Here is a 22,172-nt window from a genome sequence, read left to right on the forward strand (position 1 = left end):
CAACACTAGCATGCTCTAAGCATCAAAGACCCCGCACTCCGCAGCTAGACTGTATAATCCACTACCACCTTTAAAACGGTACCGGAGCATTCGGGCCCAGACTACCAGACTCGGAGACGGTTTTGACCCCCACACTATCAAACTAAACTCCCAGCCTCTCTCGCCTACAATCTGAACCTCACAGTGCCTTCTTTCTTACCAAAAACTCAAACACATTGAAAATCTACCTCTACCTTACATGTCAACAGCTCACTCCCCATGATTTCTATCCCTTTATTTCATTCTGTTGATGCATGTTTTTGCACGTTACCTGTTACTTTGTCGTTTTGCACACTGCCCATTGTCTCGGTCTTTGTTATACAGTTGTATTGTTTTATTATTCTTTGTACTATTATCATCTGAGAGCTAGCTAAATAGCATTTCATTATACCATATACCTGTATACAAACGTGAACCTGTATAAAAGTGAGCCAGCCATGGCGCGCTGCACGGCTGCTTCGGTGTTGTGGTCCTTATATAGCCATCCAACTTCAGTTTCAACACGGCAGGCATTTGTCACTTTAAGATCAACCATATGTTGACCCCAGTGCCCAGGCAACATGCTATTCTGATCTGCTCACAACAAGCTCTGCAGGGACTATTGAGAACTTATTCCACATCTTAAAGCCCCTTCCTCACACATCAATATCAATTGTGGAGTGCAAAACTACAATTGTTTTGTAAATACAGGGTTAAGACTAGTTTTTAAGCCTGACACCACCCTAGATACCCCCATTTACAGGCTTCATCTGATAATGTAAGTGTACTCTTACAATTTAACTGGTAGAACAGGCTTTTGATAAAACTTGAGGAATTCTCAAAATGCAGTGTTTGAAACTGCACTGATAAGCCTAGACCGATGTGTACCTCTACTTGTACGTGCTTTTGCTGAAGCGAGTTGGCTACTGATCAACCTTGATTTGTCCATATCTATTAATAGAATTGGTTATTAAAACAGACTTTGGGGATGGATAAGGACTGAAAACCCCTAATGAGTATCTGTACTAGGTAAACTGATCCACATTACCGTATAGTTAGTAAATTAGCTTACAGATAAACCCTGCAGAAGCAGCAAATTAAAATTAAAAGGCTGACAGGAAAACACTTTGCAGATGTAAGCAGAAGTAGAGGACATTGCATACAGGTGATCTATAAACAGGCAACCACACTAGAAAAGGCCAGTTCTGAAAAAATGTAGGAGCTTATGCTGGTATAAAATTTTACTTTGCCCTTTTAATTGTAGTTCCACACTCAAGGATATATATAGGAAAAAGGTATCAATTTGAAAACAGAATTGTAATCAAGGGATGTGCCATTGAAATGAACACCCATCATGCCTCATCTAGCATATAGCGTGCAATTTTGGCCATCATAGAAAACAGCTACTCTGAAATCAGTCCAGTAAAGAGCAAACCTACATTGCTGACTTAGGAAATGTCTTACTGCAACAGTATATCATTAAGCTTGAACAGTGAAGACTACCAGGGGACCCGATACAAGCATTCAAAATCCTCAAGACATTGACAGTCAGCCCAGTGGACTAATTCAGCACCAGTGAAAGATTACAGGACACAAATGCAAATCATTTAAGTGTATTTAAATCCAAACAGGACACTCCACAAACAGTGGTGGGAGTATGGAACAAACTACACAGCCACATTGCTGAAGTCAATACCTGGCTTTACTGTTGATATCTCCTGGATAAACTGAACCCACCCCACCAAATAAATTGGCTCAAATGGCCTCCTCATTTGCATATTTTTGCATTTTAGAACTTCTGCCATGTACAATGAGCCGGCACCAAATAAGTCAGCGGTTCGTTCCAGCCACCTCCCACATGAAGAGCTACTTGGAACATGTTACCCCTAGTTTATCTGACAGGAACTTTGATAACAGGATTTCTATACTCATCTAGAAAAGCAAATTCACCCGGCTCAAGCTAGAGTTAAGTGATGGAAGATTTCATTTTGAACAGGCAGAACAAAACAAATCTCGAAAATTGAAAATAACTGAAAAAATGCATTTCAAACTTTTATTTTTGATAAAATCATACAACAAACGCACGGCTGAGTCATCTCATGCAGTGCATAGCTCCTAAACTAGTACATAAAGCAAATACTAAGTCTGAGCCCAGGTGTTCCATTACAAACATTTAGCAAGTTGGAAAGCTTCCCCCTCCCATCAAAAGTTACCAGCAATCTCTTTGCCCCTCTGTTGAACTCCGCAACCTTATGTAAGACTTATTGCTGCAGCTAAAACTTGCTGAATATTCTACAGAACACCTGAAGCACCAAATACGCAAATGCAACAATAGAGAATAACCACATGTTTAAAGATTGCCATGTGCCAGACGTTCACTGGAAAAAAAAAAAACTCAAACACACAATTGGAGAATCTGGACACTCTGAGCAGATAACATTTAGGAAATGTGTTTCTATTATTTTGATAACTTTTATCCAAACCTTGGCATGGTTTTTCAAATTTTGATAGCCAATTTAGACTTCGATAGAAACGTTTGGCCACAAGGCCAGTAACAGGTGTGGATCGACTGAGTCCAATATGACTTCAACATTAAAAAGCTCACACTACCCCGAAATATATAAATTTCACGCATACGGGTGACATTCAACATTCAAGTGCCAGTGTTTTTGTACTGTCTTTTGGTCAAGTTTCTTGAAACTTTCAAAGAATCACTTTTAGGCTTATAAAAATAAATATTTTTCAAAAAATGCTTAATAAATTACACAAAACTAGCAGCAAAAAAGTAGAATCTAGAAATCTGTGTGCAAATAGCTAAATTCCCAACTGCTAATCCCCCTGGTCCCAAATAAATCCTGGTTAAGTATCAACCCCCTTCCCCTTTTGTAAACAAGCTGCGTTTCACAATCCACACACATTATTTGGAAGCTTAAGGACACGCACACAAGACATTTATATAAAACTCTAGATGTGCAATAAAATTTTTTGTAAAACCTGATGGGCATGACATACAAGGGCCTAAACCTAACTGAAATAGCACCATTCATCTTAAGTTACCTCAATACTGTCAGTGCATCCGCTTCAAATCATAATTTTTCAAGGCACAACACACTTGAGAATAAATCTATTGCACTTAAGTTAAATGCCATGGTCTCCCCTCCCCCATACCGCCTTTAACGAAAAGAAGCTAATGCCGGCTCCCTGGCCAATGATTTTAAATACACATCAAGGCAGATTAACTCCAAAAGGAGTTGACAGCATTCATGTACCATCAGGAGGGAAAAAACCCCGTCTTTGGCCAGATCTAGTGGAATACACAGCCAGTATATGTAATGGAAACCTATGCAACTAAAACTGTGGCGCACCAAACCGCACTCTGAATGCCACAGGCAACACCTTGTGCAGTTCTTAGTACATCCCTGACCTCTATGATCCCTAGCAAAGCCTTCGTTGTTAAAGGAACCATATCTATATTAAAGCCGAGGATGGTCTTTCGGAATTTTAACGCAGCTTGAAAAGAGAAGATGTATATACGTTTGTAATAAAATAAAGCCTGCTGCAGAATTCATTTTATCCCCTTGACCAAAAAACACCAACACTAGCATGCGTATAAAACCGAGCCAGCCATGACGCGCTGCAGGGCTGCTTCGGTGTTGTGGTCCTTATATAGCCATCCAACTTCAGTTTCAACACGGCAGGCATTTGTCACTTTAAGATCAACCATATGTAAAGTTTATAAACATTAAAAAACGAATCAAGTTTTTCAATTGCCCCTTAAAACGGTTTAAAGGGAAAAACAAAAAAAATACCGCCCTGCTTAATGGCTAGCTTGTGGTACTTAACTAGCTGCCTTAACACTGTCAAGTCAATTGCAAGAAGTGGAGTAACAAATCCCAGCATGTGTTCTGCCTAGAATCCAGCGCATTACAACACTGGTTTACTCGTAAGAATATTAAGATCACACCTGGAATGGCTTTTTGAAGACTACCATTATCCCTAGTAGGTACCTATCCAGGATAGAGTGAGCAAAATAAATCAGAACTCTTCAGATACATTATTGTTGCCACACAAGGAATCAATACCTTTAATCAAACGCTTCTGTGATGGTTTTACAAGCTGCTTGTACTCAAGCCTTTAAAAATGCAGGCTACTTGATAACCTGATGTCCCTGTGACAATTTGAAGTTCAAATGGAATAATGACTCACTCAAGTCATATCATCCCAGGATTTGCCAAGGTTTGATTTAGTACACGCTTTTATGCCTTACAAAAACAACTGAGATCATGGCTAAATTCAGCCAGTATGACATTAAAAATAAAAAAAATCCTGTCTAAAGTTAAAGGCACAGTACATTAACAAACAAATGATCCTCAGTTTACAAAGAAATGAAGTGCAGTTGAAAACTATAGAGTCCAAGATTCTAGAGGCATTGATATCAGCAGCCATGTTGTGTCTCTTCATCTAAGGTGTGATGCTCTGGGTCTCTTGCAGGCCATCTTCAAATGCTTTAAGCTCCCTTTAAAATGTTCTCAGAGAATCACAGCTGGTAATGTACTGCGAGTTCTTGAAGCTACACAAGGTATAGTCTGGCTAAGTTACATGTGGTTTCCATTCAGCTAGTTTGGCATGGTGACTTCCACTGCTAACAGGTCTTCGATTTAGTTGCCCCACCAATCAACTTGGGAGTAATTTCCACCATAACCATCGCTGTTGTAGAAGTTTCCAAAGCCACCTGAACAAGAGAAAGTGATAAGATAAAGCCAAAAGAAACAAAAACAGAAAAAACTGTTGAATGGGACATAGATGGTAGATTAACAATACATCAACTGAAAAGTCTTGTTTTCTACATAAGAGTTATGGACACTTATGAGGCAATGCAGTTCAGGCAAAGGTTTAGCAAACAGGAAAGTTCTCCCCCCCCAATCAGGAGAGAAAAAAACCAACCCTTACCACTACCGAATCCTCTGCTCCCACCATGACCTCCAGTGTTACGGCTTCCACGGCTGCCAAAACTGCTGCTGCTGCTGCTACTCTGACGGTAATCTCTGGCACCAAAGCCTCCAGAAAACCTTTAAGAGAAAGCACATGATCGATGTCATTCTAGTGCGCCCCATGTGCTTTGGCCGTCCAAAAAGCTTTATAAAGCTGAAAGCTGTGATGCAAAGCACCAGCAGTTGCAATCTGACATGCTTCAGATTACAAGAACTGTTCGATTAGCAGTCAGAAACAAGGAACACAGGAACAGAGGAAAACAATACCTCTTAGACCGACCACGGCTGCTGCTCTTGTGCTGTTGCTCATAAGCCAAGCTCTCCAGCCAGGATGGAACCTCCTGTTTGGCTTCTACCAATATATCAAGGAGGTCCTTGGTTATGTTGCTGTTCTTCTCATTGAAGAATGAGGTTGCCAGGCCTAAAAGGAATTAAATGCAATGAGCACAATTCAGGCTTCCTGCTACAGTCACAAAATCCAATAGCCAAGTCTGCTCTAACACAATAGTGGTAAACCACATTATAGCAAGCACTGGTTCAATGGGAATTAAGGGGTATATGGGTCAGACTTGCAAAGTATAGTAACTGGTCATATTAGCTTCAATGCATGTTTGCAATTTAAAACCGAAGAGTTTTTTTAAAAGACAACACGTATCAGTATTTACAGTAAGTGATGAGATCCAACATTTTTGCAAGACAGTATTTTTCCACTACAGAACATAGTTTTATAACAGTTTTGTTCCAGAGAAATAGCTTTCCTGTTCTTTTGCATCACAGCAGAATGCTTAACCCTCGTCACTCATTGTATCTGCAATATTTATATCAATCTCTCCAACAACTGAAAATGTAGTACCAGAGCTCTGTTGCATAAGAAAGTTGGACTAAAGCCAATGCATAAGAAATGCCAGTATCTTGTGCATTGATTCCTCAACTGTTTTTACCCTGTGCATGTGATTAGATCTGGCATACGCTGGTATCTCGTATAATCACATTATTGCCAGCATGCACCCACATTAGGGAAAGTGTTCCCTAATCAGTCTCTTACAGGCAATTAAGGTCCTGGGAATGTTTCATGGCAGAATTGATTCCATCTACAATGAAGGGGACCATCCTAATCAATCTAGGCAGCAACATGGAACACACTGCCGATTTCACTATAAACTCACCCAGGTTTCCAACACGGCCAGTACGGCCAATGCGGTGAACATATTCCTCAATGTCACTAGGGAGGTCAAAGTTGATGACGTGTTTCACATTGGAAATGTCCAAACCTCGAGCAGCCACCTGAAAAACAGAAAAGGTTAGTCTTGATGCTTGGGAAAAGAAGGTCAATATTGGGAGGGAAAATAACTACACTTACAGCAGTGGCAACCAAGATGGGGCATCTTCCTGAACGAAACTGATGCAGCGCTTCCTCTCGGTCTCGCTGTGAGCGGTCCCCATGGATGCTGGTGCAGGCATACCCTTCACGGTACAGGAAGTCCTCCAGTGCATCTGCACCCTTCTTAGTTTCCACAAACACCAGGGTCAAAGAATCTTTGCCTGTAAGCAAACCATAATCACTGAACAAGTTTCTTATATTTATACAATCAAGGGAGGAGCGGTGGTCATAAGTAGCTATTTGTATGTCTCAATAAGCACTATAATTTTTTAAAACTAATACTTATTGAGATCTACATTTTCACAAGGGAAAAACCGCTTGCACAGAACTGGGAGCTAGATGTAGGATACATGAACAAAAGCAGTTTTGCCATAACTGACAACCATTAAGATGAAGTACCAAATGAAACCGTACAAGGAGCCATTCAGACAAGGAACTTTGACTATTGTTCCAAGACATACAATTGTCTGCATGACTACTCCTAATGGGGGTTCAATGTTTGTCACAGGGTACTTTTAAGTTTCTTTAATGGCCATCACAGCAAAAGCTATGGTGTAGAGGTGCACGAGTGAGGGAGGGGGAAAAAAAAAAAAGACATTTCATATCCACATGAAGTGACTTACCCCTGAATTTCAAAATAGGATTGCCAATTGAGCAACAATGATACACAAGATTAGGACTTTTGGCCCATCTTGCCCCATTTCAGAGTTAACGAATGCAAGATTTTTATCCAAACAAACATTTAAGATTTTAACTTCACCACAGCTTGACCCATACTTGCGCAACCCTTTAAAGATCTGCCACCTGTTCTTGGTTTTTAACACTTCCTTGTAACTTTCCAATTGCTGCCTCTGTTAATTCTGAAGAAGTGTTGGGTTGACTTATTGCCTAAGTATTTTAAATACTTGTATCGATTGTAATGGTACAGTTTGTGATAATGCTCCCCAATTTGTAAAAAAAGGGGGACACTAAGGACTTCACTCAGCTGCTGAACGGTACTTATTTTACAAATAGTAGAAAGATCACTAACCAGACTGGAGAACTTCCAAGTCTGAATAAACCAGACATGGCTAAATTACAAAGCAGTTGATGACTGCTGCTCAAATTAAGAAAAGTCACTTCACTGGTAGGTAGAAAAAAAAAAAGACAGCAACGCTCAGCCTGTTATTTCCCATGACCTTTATAGTCTATTCTTCATTTCAATAAATAAGGAATATTGATCTGAGGAGTGCCTATACAGTGGCATAAAATTGCAACTCAGCATTACATCAACGGGCAACCTGAAAATACATGTACTTCATATTCTATTCATGTATTGAATAGAATTTACTTCAACCTTAGTTGCTCTGCGTTACTGTCTTGATAAGCCATGAATGATGTATTGTCAAACAAAAAAAGGATAATGGAACTGAACAAGTTCAAAAAATTAAATGAGGCATTCTACTACTTCGTAGGCAGAACAAATGGCCTACTTACCAGTCTTTTCGGAGTTTTCACTTGCGTTTTCCTGTACCTCACTCGGAATTACTTTGAATAAAACCAAATCTCGCGATAAATGTTGCATATTTTAAATCAGAACTAGCAGTCAATGCATTTCTAGCTTCTAAAAACAGATCTATAACACTTACAAATGGAAAGAGGCGTTAAGAGGCCATCTGGAAGCCCTCCTCAACTCCACAAATAAAATGTGAGCAGATTCTTCCTACAGTATTTAAGCTTTGCTGGACAGCCTGCCTGCACTTGACCATTTTCCATCAAAAGCAGGCCAAGACTAGTCTTCAAAAGCCAGCTCACTGGCAAATACTATACAATACTTATTTCCGTAACAAACATTGAACCAGAGGCTGCAAAGTCTAACTTGCACCATAGCTCCATTCTTAACTTTCCTCAATCACACCCTCCATCTTAACACATCAAACAAGTGAAACCTACTGTCCCAGATATAAGTAAAACACCAGCATGGGAATAATCTTTACCTGTTGCATTCAGAAGATCAAGCAGGAAGGACCGCTTATCACTTTCTTCCACCCAGACAACCTTCTGAGTAATGTTCTCAGAGGTGGATCCAACACGGCCCACAGCCAAGAAAATGTACTCATCCAGGAAATCGCGAGCAAGGATCTGAAAATGCACTTATTTTTTAGTAAACTCAAAAGGAATCCCTTAAAGATTGATTGCTGCCATGATTAAAATTGTACCTGAATTTCCTTAGGGAAGGTAGCGCTGAACATCATTGTGTGACGGAGTCCTTTTGGAGGCATGGTGTCTTGCTCAACAATACGTCGGATCTGGGGTTCAAAACCCATGTCAAGCATTCTGTCAGCTTCATCCAAAACCAAATAACTGAAAGGTAAGCAAAAGGGTTTCTAGATAAGTACATAGAGGATCAGAGGTCAATGTACACGTTTTCCTCTCGACAGTCTACTCACTTGCAGTAATCCAGGCCAATCTTTCCTCTCTCCATCATATCCACAAGGCGACCAGGTGTAGCCACCAGGAGATGACAACCTCGCTCCAGATCCCGAATCTGCTGCCCGATGTCGGCACCGCCATACACAACACATGGGCGAACTTTGGAGCGATACGAAAACTGCAATGAAAGCAGTTGTGAGTACAGATCAAATAGGCGTTTCACCAAACTGTTCTAAAAAATCATGACAAAGCTCTGAATGTAAGTGCACTCACCTTTCTGGCTTCATCATAGATCTGCAATGCCAGCTCTCTAGTAGGGGCCAAAATCAAAGAAATTGGATACTGCTTGCGGCGTCCATACTTCCCATTTTCCTGAAAACAGGCACATTTACAAACAGGAATTCAGATTCGGGGTGTATAAAATGCCTGGAAACAATATAATGGTGCACTAGAAATATAACTTTAGCACTCATTTGAGCATAAGGAGAAGATAAAGACCATGCACTTATCCCACAGTGCCTATGGAAAAAGCTTAACATGAAATGGAAATAAAGATGAACCTCACTGACAACAGTGTAGGCACAGATGCCCATCAATGATGGTTTGCTCTACAAAACTGGTTCTTCCCTCCCTCATCAGTTGCTTGTCAAACTGTAGGCCACCTCTTGAGTTTCTAGCTCCAGTCAGCTCATGTCAAAGGACAGAATCAAAATGTCTGAACTATAGGAACCAATCTGCCTTTTTGTGGGCCACTCCTATGTTTACACAATAGCTCTGAACTCAAAGGTGTACAGTACTACCTGGTTGCTCTTAACAGCTTGTAATGCCTCTCCTGGACCTTCAGTGTATATCTGACTCAGTACAGGTAGTAAAAAGGCAGCCGTTTTCCCAGAGCCTGAAAATCAAGTTGAAATAAAGCATTACATTAAGCAAGGTTTACAAAGACAATACAGTTATATTAACATTAAATTCAATTTGCAATCAAAAGCACACTGAACACTGCAGCATTCACTACACTACACTTATGGATAGAATTACCCCAATTCTTACCAGCACCTCACTGGATTACTCCAGTTTCATTTAGTATGGTTTTGGAAAAGTGAAGTCGCCATAAAGTGAAACTAAAGTCTGCATTTGCTACAATCAGAGTATAAGCAAATAAACTTGATAATGCAATTAATGAGCCAATAGGCTCATTTGGCTCCTAACTGGCCAAGTTCAAACATCATAAGACTGGCATCTTTAATATTTAGCCAGACCTATAGGACATTATCACCTTCAAGTACACTTCTAGAGCTTGCTGAGCAGATTAAGGTGCCAAAAGCAACGGGCTCAGTGAAAATAAACCTCCAGGACTAGGGTATACTGGTGTGCATGAGTAGGCACGTAGCCCACCCAGGTCTCTTTTTGGGATGCACTGTTTGCTCCATCCTGACCCATTTGGATGTGTCCACCCTGTTTGTCGTGGCATCCCTTGGCTCCCCTGGAAACTAAATGAACGCCTGGAACACGCAGACCCTTACTGCAAAAACTGAAATAGGCATTATTCATTGAGGGAAAAGGAAGAGATACCTAACCATGAACATAACTGTCAAAACAGTTGATTTTTTAAATGAACAAGCAAACAAGTTTGCTTCTTTTTGACATCAAGATCACATACAATTACAGCTCACTATTTAGGCTAGTCACTTTCCTTTTGGGGATATAAAGCAAGTTGAGGGTCTCAGGTTGTCATACAGAACTCCAAATATTTAGTTTTAGTTTAATATTTCATCAAAGTGGATAATTAAATTGTCAAGTAATCATATACTTAGTATCTAAAATGTCAAAAAGAAGACCCAGTTGCTTTCTGTATATCACCTCATGGCTGAACTCATTCCACTTAAAATAGATCTGTTCAGTAACCCAAATATTAAAGCAAATACCTTTCACACAACACTAGGTGAACCAAGTAAATGCAAGTCATTAATTTTTAAGCATTTAAATGTTTTAAAATTCCAGGATACTAGAGCCTCCTAGGAACTATAAACAAAATCTCCCTGCTAAATCTGCTAGGGCCTTGTCTAAAATGTGCTATACAGGCATTTAACTTCTTTGAACAGCTCCTGACCCAAATAAAGGTGCAACCCAACACAATGACACTAAAACAAGCATTGTTGCAAATGTAAATCTGGTTCAGTAAGCTTCTTAGTTTTCATTAATAGTAATGCCTTTCATGGCTTTATCAATTGAAGCGCTTACCTGTCTGGGCACAAGCCATCAGGTCTCTCTTTGACTTGATGATTGGAATAGCATGTTTCTGAACAGGAGTGGGGCGAGTGTAACGACTCAGGGATATGTTTCCCATGATGATCTCTCCCATTTCAACGTCGCTGAACTAAAAATGCAAATGTAATCAAGTTTAACTAAGAATATAACATTTAAAACAACAAATTAAACCTCAGGGAATAAACAGAGCTTACACTCTCAATATGTGGAGGACAATTTGAACCGGTAGCCTCAACAGGAATGTCATCATATTTCTCAAAGTTTATCCCAGTGTTGCTTCCAGAGAACAGTTCTCTGGAAAAGAAAAGTGAGCCAGATGCACAAGTTTAGGAACAGAAACTTAATGATCTTACTGAAGCTACGTCCAGATCTAAGCTGAAAAACATGCAACACTCACTGCTCAAGGCGGTCATTTGGTGATGTTGGCTTTGACCAATCCTCTTCATCCCGGGCAGAATCCTCGATCCACCGGCTATTTCCACCTTCCCGAGATCCAAAGCCCCCTCTGTCATACCTGTAAAACCAAACCGCTCATTTAAGTTCTCTTCCACAGGTCTGTTTCTTAACCTGGCAAGTATTTTTGCTTTTACCAACTTAAGCTAGGAACAGGTTTGGCTCATTACCAAACCATGTTATGCTTGTCCATAAAAAGGCACAGAATACATCACCATCCAGAATTACTAATGCACCAAAAAAGTGAAGGTGGATAACCTCACTTAAGCCTAGAAAGATGTCTTTACAAAACTCTTTAACTCACCTCCCTCTTGATCCAGATCCACGGTCACCAAAGAATGACGACTTTCCTCTATCATTGCGCCCTCCAAAGCTAGTATAGGGGTCCCTTTGGTCTTTGGAGGAATTCCATCCACTATTGTCTTTATCATAACCAAAGCCTAAAGACATTTGCGTCAAAATATTAATGCATTTTGAAAGACCAGTTCTTATAGCTCTACATTCAATGAAAACAGACTAAGGCACCAGGTGATGCACTCCCAACCCAACACACTTCACTAAAGTTAATGGTGTAGCTCAGCAAATGGAAATGTGACTATAGAAAGACTAATGCTTTCCCTCAAATCATGAGATATGCCCTCAGGCAAAACTGAATCTAGAATTGGGAGCAATAGCAACCAATCAAAATGAGCTTTTCACCTGTGCTAGGCTGGGACTGGTTAAAGGAACCAGTGCTCCTGTTTCCACGATACCCTCCACGCCCACCTCGGTCACCACGGGAGGGTCCTCTTCCCCCAAAGCTGTTGCGGTCACCATTCATCCGGTTATCCCTGCCATCATGGTATCCGTTCACATAGCCATTGCTTCGTCCACCGTCCCAACCTGGAGAATCTAGGTTTAAAATAAAGATTAGTACATACTTTGCTTAGACCAAGAAATCCGTGCAGCTGCAAGAAAACTTTCCACGCGTGATAAAGTCCAATTTAGACATACAGGACTCCACATCACAACCATAACCACAGCATTAGTCTCATTACTACAAGAAAGGTGTAAGTTAATCATTTTGCAGAATGAACAGTAAACCCAAAGTTTTCTGTAACGTAAATCAAAAGGCCATTTTAAAAATTTCAGTAGATCAAATCTCAAAAACTACCTCGCAGGAAACTATCGAAAACCCGAGACTACAGGGGGATATCATTTTCAACCCAGCAGATCTACTAAGCCTACTAAGATTTTGGTGACCATAAAAATAAATGCAAAAACAAGCCAACATGGGATTCCAGCGCATAGCAAAGCATTACAAAAAGTACATCAAGACTACAAAAGAAAAATATGGGTGGGTTCCACATTGAGTCACTAAGCTTCTCCGTTCAAGAAGCTAAGACGCTTATGATCCTATCAATCTAAAAAGTCCAGATTCCCATTTTTTAATTGTATTGTTGTGTTTGCAGGGGTCAGCACACTTTGCTGGAAAATTATCCTGAATAATTAATGTGTAGGCAGGGCATTTGATTTGCCCAAAAGGCTGAAGTTTTACCAACCCCTTATTTAGATCATGATATCATTTCACATGTTGCAAGATGTTCAAATTAAGGAAGCCATGAATTAAAAGCAAACAGAACAGCCAGTACGTATAGTGATGGATGACCAATTTCGATTCAAATCCAAACAGTCACAAGTGTACCAGTGACATTTCTCTGGTGCACAACTTCAATATCACATCTGTAGGACTGACTACCTATTCAATGGCCAATATGTGATCACTTTCAGCAGGTTTTGCTGCACAGTAATGAAGCTACTACACCCCACTGATTCAAGAACCTGAATTTTAAGTCTAATGCATTCCAGTCATAAATTTAACTGCCACAGACAAAACTTCCCCTCCACAGACAGTGTCATAGATCTTTATCAGCACATTAGGCAAGACTTGTTTAAGGTCTCATCCCAAGGATAGCATTCCAACATCAGTGTTCCCAGTCACTACACTAAGGAAGGGTATCGCACATCTTCTTCTTTAACTTGTATTTTCTTTCCAGTACCAGCCCAACAACTGGGGCCATGCCAGGTCAGAAGGGAGTTTCACCATTTACAAGTCATCTTAGGTTCAAGAGACCCAGCCTTGTTTATGGCACCAGACAAGGTGATATTTCTACCATCTTAAAATGTCTTGCATCCAGATTCTGCATCTTCTGTTAAGTGCTTACTCTAGTTAAGCATTTACTCTATGTTCCTGTAAAAAAAAAGTACTATATCTCATTTCTACAACATGAGGACATTGGTTTCAGCCATGCTTGGAAAGAACTCACAGACAGATTGCTGGCTAAGCAAGTTCATGGAGCGCAAATAGCTGCACACGCAGCTAAAGTGAGCCAGCCAAGGGAAAATATCCCCCAGTAGGAACAAGAAATGCTCAGGGACTATTTACAAAAAAGTATTCTTACATTCCCTACTGCAATGAAAAAAAAAAAATCAACAACTCCTTCATTTAAAAGGGATTCAGTTGGAACCAAGTGATGGGGGCAGGGAGTCATGCCACTCCTTAACTGTAACATTTACCACAGCGATCAGCCCAGCTGAGGACACTGGCTGTGTCATCATCATTCCCATCGGTGGTCATACTGCTATCAGTTAGGGCAGGAGAGGCTGGAAGCAACAAACATGGTTACAAACCCGATTCTACACTACAGTCTGTTTGTTCAAGCAAGAAGTAAGAATACACATTCCACATCAAAAAGTGCTCAAACGTTGGATCACAGCACACTTAAAGTTCAGCAATGCTTGTTACTTTGATATTTTGCAATAACAAAACTAAACTTACTGCAATATTGTGTATAGCAAAACGTCAAACGCCATACTCTTAACACATTTTACTAAGGCCATTAAAGATTTTTACCTACAGTCATGTTCTCAAGCAGCTCAGGACTACAACTTAAAATCCTTCCTACTCAATTGTAGAAAATTATAGGTCTTAAATCCAAGAATATGAAGGGTCAGTACAACAATTAAGCTTCTGAATGCAATAATGTACTACAATGGAGTTAAGACTTAAAAACTTTACTAAACGTTTGATATGACACTTAATTTGAACGTTAGTTCAGTCAGTCTCAAAAGCCATGCAAAACATGAGTACAACTGGTAAGTGTTCTACCCAAGCACACCTGGGTCTCCTATTAGAATTCGTAGCTTTAATAAACCGTATTCCAACATATAAAACAAGTTAGAAATGTCTAACTTGTTCCAATTGACTAGAAACTCAGATAGAGCATCAATACTAAATCATTTGATCCCAACTTTATTCTATAGATAAATCAAGGATTTGGGCAGTAAAGATTCCACTAATAAAAGAGGATCATACTCAGAGCTCTTTGGTTGTCACAGCTAAAAAAAAAAAAAAAAAGATTCCAAAACTTCCATTTTAAACAAAAACAGATTCTCACCATCACATTAAACCAAGTATCAACTTGAACAAAAACTGAAATACCTTCAGTAAGACTAAATGATCTGCATTCATAGGATCAATGAATAATGGTTAAACAGGATCACTGCCCAACTCTACTGCACAGTTAAGAGCTCTTACAGAGAAAGCCGTTCACCACTACAGCTCATTTCCCCAACTAAGGAGACCTGGAAAGCTAACCCCACTGACAAAGACAATAGAATATTTGTACCACTCGATCAGCAAAACTGGTCTTAATCTTATTAGCCAACTGAACTACACTACTTGGTAGTGAATATTAAATTCTTAACCACCAAGAAAGTTTTACAGCACAGCATGCAGAACCTACATGTCTTTCCCCCAATAAGTACATTAGAAGCATGCTCCAACAACTAACTAAACCAAGTTCATGAATTTTATATTGCGATTTAAAAACCAATATGGATTTACTTTTAAAAATCCATGAACTGGGAAAAGCTGAAAGTGTGCCGTGTTAAGGTCAGATCACATGCATTCAAATTCCAGTATACCACTTCTGACTGGCCAGCCACCATTGAAGGTTTGAAAAAAGGAATGGTCCTGGGAAGGATATCTCGGGAAACCTATGCAGAAGTACAAAGCCCTTCATGAAAACTTCATTACAACAACAGAAAATTTAAACTTTAAAGAGACTTTACTAATAGTTACCAGTCCTATAGTCATTCCATCCCCTTGTATGTTTAGATTTGTGCTTGCATTCTGGATGCCAGGTTTGATGGTACTGTTTAGAAGAAACTTGGAAAACAACTTTAACTTAAGATTCTATAAAGCAGAAGCATGTACTCCAGCATGTACATAGCAAACTCTTACGCCATGCAGAGAGCCTAAAGGCCAAGGCATAGCCAAAGAACGTTATGTGAAAGCCACTGTGATCTAGATTTTACACATACTGCTTAACTATAACTAGATCAAGGTGTACACCCTTACAATAGTAACAAATCAAAATTTGCACTTCAGCAAATCAACTGCAGTGAAAGGGGAGCATCAGGCATTCCCCACTCCTGCTGCCTTAAGGTACCAAGATATCATGCCACCCCATTTTCCTACTTAATCAAAAAGTAACCAGTACACCCCAGGTATATCAGATTGCAATTCAGTCCATCCCAAAAGATAACCCTAAAATCGGGCTTAAGAAAAACATCTCTGCACAAAAACTATCCACTGAAGGTTTGCACTTTAACATCTTAAATTTTGAAAAGTCATGCATAAGCTAATGCAGAGCTTCCCTGTGCAAAAGCTGTCATTAACACTTACAGCTCCTTACTGACAGCACTGAATAACCGCTCTGTCTACCAGAAGAATAAGCATTTCCTGCTGTAGGAAAGAAAGTCAAGATGTTACCCTTGCTTGCACTTGAATTCAGGAGCTCAAAACAAGCAGTTGTATATAGCCAACTGAACAGATTTGCATTTCTACTGACAGTACAAATGACAAACACCAAGCACCATTACTGAATAAGAATCACCACCAATGTTACCATGTTGGGTACAAAACTGGGTCCATTTAAAACTCAAAACTTTAAAGTAGCCACATGATGCCACATTAAATTGGAAATTAACAGATCCTGTTGGCATGTCAACCTTTTCACACACACAAAAAGGTGAGCTACAAAAAGAAATGCATCATTTCACGGTGGTCAGATTTCATTATAAACCATCTGCAGACCAAGGAGAAAACATCCTGATAGTCTAACATTAAATGGGACAAGGAAAAAGGACACTCAAATTCAGATCCACGTTTTTATTTGTAGGAACATGCAATTATAAAATGGGGTTCAGTGCATATAACAAAACTGCTGGTAATGTGGGGTTACCAACAGTTTCTTATGTCCAATTACAGACACTACCTATGCCAATACAACCAGGGACTTCAGTGATCAATGTCACTAAAACAGTATTTCTTAATTAGAGGAGATGGTAATTAAGATAATGGTTCCTCTTTATGTTCAATGAATCAGGAAATGCAAATTAAGGGCCAACTAAAAACCAAGCTGAGCAAGGAAAGCAACAAGGTTCAAAGTGGCATCATGATGCAAATTTTGATCAGTACACAATCACCAATACTCTTTAATATCGCTGTCTGATTTGATATTTTCTACATCTGCTGTGCTGGTATGACAAACATCACAACAGGTAAAACCAACAAGAAAGTGAAGATTCCAAAACCTAAACAAAGGTCAACACTTCCCCATTCATTCAAATGTGATACTACACAACAGTCTTTAGAAGTGGTCAAAAATCTTGACTCAAAATGTGTTAAGGGTCAAACTCCTAGGTGGAACACTGATCTTATTGCCTTAAAGGCTTCACTCAGATCTAGTCATTGAAGCAACTATTAATGGGCAAAAATGTAAGTCATGGAACAAATTTGACGTTTTGCCCCCAGAGCTATCCACACCTCACAAGTGGTTGCCAACTACACTTATATACAGAATTTCCATTTTCAGCAGCAATACTCTGGCTGACCAACAAACATGTAAACCTTATTTCTAATAAAGAGGACAACTAAAGGCCACTTCAGCTGTGGCCTGCCATACCAGTCCCAGTGACTGAAGTGAATGCAGTACTGACACCCCTCTAAACCAGAAACCGCAACTCAACATTGCTTTAGTATTTTCTAGGCTCTCCTCACCATTAAAGCTACACCGAGATTGCTGCCCATAATATGCCAAGATCACAAAATTCCTGAGGCAATCTGTTAATTCACGAGAATCAAGTACTAAAAGCAAGATGAGCGATGCCAAATTGCCCAGAAGCATTTAAAACCTTCAAAGGAGTTCATTTTTTGAGGGGGAAAAAAACTTCAGTTTCACAAATACCAGGTGCAGATAACTGTACCTATAATACAGCTTTACATTCTAAAACACTAAAGTACCCAAGGTCTATGTACTAGTAGGTTGAAGTATAACATAATGTTAAACAAATTGTATCTGCACCCAAACCTTGTTTTATTTACTTCCTCCTTGTATTATGCTTTGGGGATTACAAGAGGATGTTATAATAAACAAAAAAAAAAACTTGTGGCATCACAGGTTGAGCAAGTTCATTTACTGTGGGATTGAGGATAGCTCTTGGCAAATGTAAATATGCATCAGATTGTACATAGTGCTATGACATCTGACATTAATAACAAAATGCAAACCTTTTCCAAAACAATTCCAAGTTGGCTGGGTCGGTAGAAGAAATTTGTACATGAATGAGCTTAAGCAAACAGTCTCGGCTATTAAACCATATTCCCAACTCTTCTCAAAGGAAAGAAGGATTGGTCAGCACTTACCATTCTTGGAAGCCTCCTTGTTCCGTAAGTGAGGTGGAATGTAACGTCCTAAACGTAAACAAAATACAAAAACCCTTATAGAAACATATTTTAAACAGTGATCATGTGGTCTGAAATATTAACTGACATGACCACTTGTACATGGTGTAAATGCAGATGGCCATGTGTTGTACTACACAACTTCAGGCTTAATCAATGTAATATCTTTTAAAGCTCTAGTTTTCACGAAGCTAGAAGACACTATACTTAACAGTTTCACAAGTCTTCAAAACTATTCCCAACCCTGATGAACACCAAAGTCAGTATATGTTAAAGTATTAAATATAATCAAGACAACCCTGAAGTGACTAAAAGGCAGTTAAAAGTTAAATATCCCTTAGCACTTTAGGGATTTAATTCATCCAGCAGAGGGAAGCCCAACACCACTTTATTAATTGTAACCAGGAGCTGAAATACTCACTGCCTGCGCCACCTCCGCCCTGTCCGTCAGCTGCGGAGTTCAAGTCTAGGCCAGCAAGCTAGAAAACAAGAAATCAGTATAAACATCACTCGAATCCACGGGAAAATCTACCGACTCTTCGATTGCTATTTATTAAGTTGTTTACAATATAGTGCAGCCAGTGAACAAAAATGCACACAGGGCTCGTACGGCAAGCGGCCTAAACATGAGAAAACGAAACCCGGGGTGCCATCTTGAATACACAATATAAAGATTAATGCCTGCTTGAAGCACGAGTTACCAATTATAAGTAAACTGGAGAGAAATACAGAACACAAATCTTAAGTCGACACGTATTTAGACTGATCTCCCCGGCTTCCACTATGACAAAAAAAAAATCCCAGTGACTTTTAAAGCAGGCCAAGAGTACGAATTCATCAGTTCAGCCGGCCTGCAATCGAAAACCGAAAGGGACAGAACTCGTACCCCCCTCCTCAGCATCCGTTAAAAAACACCGGCCTCCGAGAAGTGGGAGGAGAGAAGCCCGATCCCCAGAGGACTGGGCTGGCAACTCAACAAAAGAGCAGTTCTGGCTCCTGGGCTGGTCACGTGTTTCCTGATCCACTAGACAGACACGGCTTCACCCGAACCGCCTCGGTCCCATCCCGCACAGGAAATCGCCAACCGAACAGACGTGTTGTTGACAAGCCCTTGGCTCACGGGCAAAAAATGCGATCGTGTACAATTCAGCAAGAAAGGCCGGACCGGTATTTGGTCGGTTAGGTCCAGAGTAAAAACACCGCTAGAGTCAGGTTACAATGTGCTGAGAAGGCAGTATTACTCCACCCCCCACACACCGCGTCGACATTATAGATACGAAGCCATTTTTACACTAGGTTCAAATCCGCCCGAGTGCATATTCTTCTATCGATTAGAAACCCAACTCATAAACCATCCAGCGGTACTGTGACGAGTTTCGCACCCCAAAAAAACTCATCTCTCGTTAGACGTTTACGGCTTCCTATGTTGACGTATCTCAAATAGGACCCGGCAAATATAACTACGTCAATCCGGGAGTTTGAAGAATAAAAAAAAACTAAGACGGTAACAGGCCGAACAACGCATTAAACTACCTCGCAGTCCACCCCCCCCCACCCCATCACAAAACGGACATTTTAAGAAACGCAGTTACAGAACGGAAGACACTTCTTACAATAAACCGCATTTTACACTTGAGCGGTTAAGAAATACAGATGTTAGAACTCTTTTTTTTTTTAATACCATGAGGAATATCACCATCAGGTGCTGAAGACGGATATAAAAAAATCGACTGCGCCGATGGTGGAAAAAATGACGGAAAACAGGAGGGGGGGGGGCGGGCACACGTAGTATTTTTTAAAACACCACGGCTCCATTCGAACAAAAACAACCGTCGGCAGGAAACGGACACCGATATCTGTTTAAAACACGACGAGCCCTCCTGCGACCACTTCACAGAGTTCGACCCCGGCGGAGAAAGCGCACCGCGATGCCGGCGTCCGCTCCCAACAAAAGCCGCCATGGCGCAGTGAGACGCGCAGCTCCGCCATCACAGCCCCGCCACCATTTTGACCAGCTCGAGCCGGGGAGCCGGGGCCGCGCGGGGCAGCCTCCCGCGCCACACCGGCCGGCCGCGTCCGTTAACCCACCTGCTGATCTAGACTGGGTGCATTTTCGACGGCCACATGACTCATAACTAAAGAATAATAAGGACTGGTTTTCTTTCAGCGGAGAAAAATAAAAATAAAAAAGCGTCTTCTTTGTTAGGCTGATTTTTTTTCCCCCCTCTCTCCTCGCTCTTCGTTTGCCCCTTCTTCGGTTTTCTTGAAGTTGGTATTCTTCCAAGGTTCAGATAAAAGAAAGAAAAAGGCGTAACAATTAATATTTGTTTATATATAAGAATAGAAGTCTTTTTTGAATTCCTCTAAATCGCAGTACGTCCGTATCTACGCTCGACTCGAGTCTCTCTGCCCGACACCTTCCACTGGCCCGTGGAATAGAACACAGCCTAATACCGCGAGACTTTATTGGCAAGCCCATCCCCCCACGTTTACAAAGAAGGTGGGGGGAAGCTTCTCGAGTTATCGCGATGTCTGAAAGACGCCATTGCAGACGACGAAAAAGCATAGAATTGGCCAATGGCAAGACTTGTGACAGAAAGACCAGGCGTTCGTGTTCTTTACTTTTTGCGTAGGCGAGAAGAAGGCAGCTGTAAACACCGGAGTGTGGGCCTCGAATTAATCTTTTAATGAAATTAAAGGTGTATTATAATTAATTATCTTAGGAAATTAAAAACTATAAGGAATTATGTAAGAAACGTTTTCTTAAATCCCCAAAAAAGTTAAAACAAAGTTACAAAACAAGAACGCGCTTCTTCTAATTATTATTTTATTAGTGGCAATGAGATATAAACACATTTATTCAATTTCACAACATTGTCAACAAAAGTAATAAAATAATGATGTTATTGGTGAAGGTGAAGCACATCTAACGCTTCTGTCAATTTTGTTTGTTTCATAAACACCTAAAGTGCTCTAGGAACTAGACCCATGAAAGAGATAAGGCAACACTCACAAATAATTCTAATTCAGAAGAGCACAAGACATGGAAATAAAAAAAAATGTTGTCACTATTGAAGCCCTCCTTGAGAGTCTAGTGAGAATGTTTTTTTAACAGCCTTTGATTGTTAAAGATGTTTTGTTCTGTTGTGAGCTTGTGTGTTCTGTTTGTTCACATGGTAACATAGCAGAAGCCACACAACCACGCTGATGTCATCACAGCCCCAGAGGATGACTAAGTTTTTACAGATGAGCCACAGAGGAAACGATCCTCAGACTCTGTGTACACTCCAGCTCTTCCAAAGGGGTTAGACGGAGAATAGCATTGAGGACGAAATCTTGGAGCCTTCTCAAAATCCCAGCCCGCCATACACGAACCAGACTTTTGCTTTTTCCACTGCCCAACCTGAACACAGTTTCCTCTTGGCACTTTTTTTTCCTTCTGTGGTATTTGCAGCATGTTTTTCATTTTCCCTGAAGTAATATGGGTTGGTCCTATACGCGTAACCACGGCAGTTGTTTTTTTTGCGGTTGTTTTCAGTGAAGCGGGTTTTCTTCACCGCCTGAACTGGAGCAGTTCTGGTCCTCGCTGCGTTAGGGAATGACACCTCGGGACCATGTATGTTCAGCTGGGCCACGTCAGCAAGGAGTCATGGGATACCTCGGGACAGGCTTGGTGGTGCCACTTTGAGCTTTATTGCTCTCCTTGGCCAAACAGCCCTTACTCCATCATACATTCTGCCTGCTATTGACTATTATATATTAACCAGGAGATGCTGTCTCTTGTCTTCATGGACACCATTCCCGAACCAAAACTCCTCGCCATCCCCACAGAGCAGGCACAGCCCTGGTTGTTGTTCCA

At 40.5% G+C, this 22,172-nt stretch overlaps 1 protein-coding gene across 9 annotated transcripts; it reads right to left on the minus strand.

Moving 5' to 3' along the window:
* Nucleotides 1-2,057: 2,057 nt before the first annotated feature.
* Nucleotides 2,058-20,754, minus strand: ddx3xa (DEAD-box helicase 3 X-linked a). Of its 9 annotated transcripts, none has more exons than XM_069179077.1 (23): nucleotides 20,402-20,754; nucleotides 18,735-18,792; nucleotides 18,275-18,322; nucleotides 16,253-16,312; nucleotides 15,647-15,733; nucleotides 15,490-15,561; nucleotides 14,080-14,166; nucleotides 12,289-12,414; nucleotides 11,828-11,963; nucleotides 11,468-11,584; nucleotides 11,265-11,364; nucleotides 11,044-11,179; nucleotides 9,603-9,697; nucleotides 9,076-9,174; nucleotides 8,820-8,980; nucleotides 8,589-8,733; nucleotides 8,367-8,511; nucleotides 7,867-7,917; nucleotides 6,370-6,551; nucleotides 6,176-6,293; nucleotides 5,277-5,430; nucleotides 4,963-5,087; nucleotides 2,058-4,750 (listed from the first exon to the last, which is right to left on the minus strand). In XM_069179077.1, exons 1-23 carry the CDS (start codon nucleotides 20,444-20,446, stop codon nucleotides 4,677-4,679), a joined length of 2,421 nt encoding a protein of 806 aa, XP_069035178.1. In that variant the 5' UTR covers nucleotides 20,447-20,754; the 3' UTR covers nucleotides 2,058-4,676. The 9 variants fall into 9 exon arrangements, with proteins under 9 accessions (XP_069035178.1, XP_069035179.1, XP_069035177.1 ...); XM_069179078.1 differs by having other exon boundaries at nucleotides 4,969-5,087; nucleotides 12,223-12,414; XM_069179076.1 differs by having other exon boundaries at nucleotides 12,223-12,414.
* Between the last annotated feature and the right edge of the window lie 1,418 nt (nucleotides 20,755-22,172).

Source organism: Lepisosteus oculatus, chromosome 15 (assembly GCF_040954835.1).
Source record: "Lepisosteus oculatus isolate fLepOcu1 chromosome 15, fLepOcu1.hap2, whole genome shotgun sequence".
In the NCBI taxonomy this organism is placed as follows: domain Eukaryota; kingdom Metazoa; phylum Chordata; class Actinopteri; order Semionotiformes; family Lepisosteidae; genus Lepisosteus; species Lepisosteus oculatus.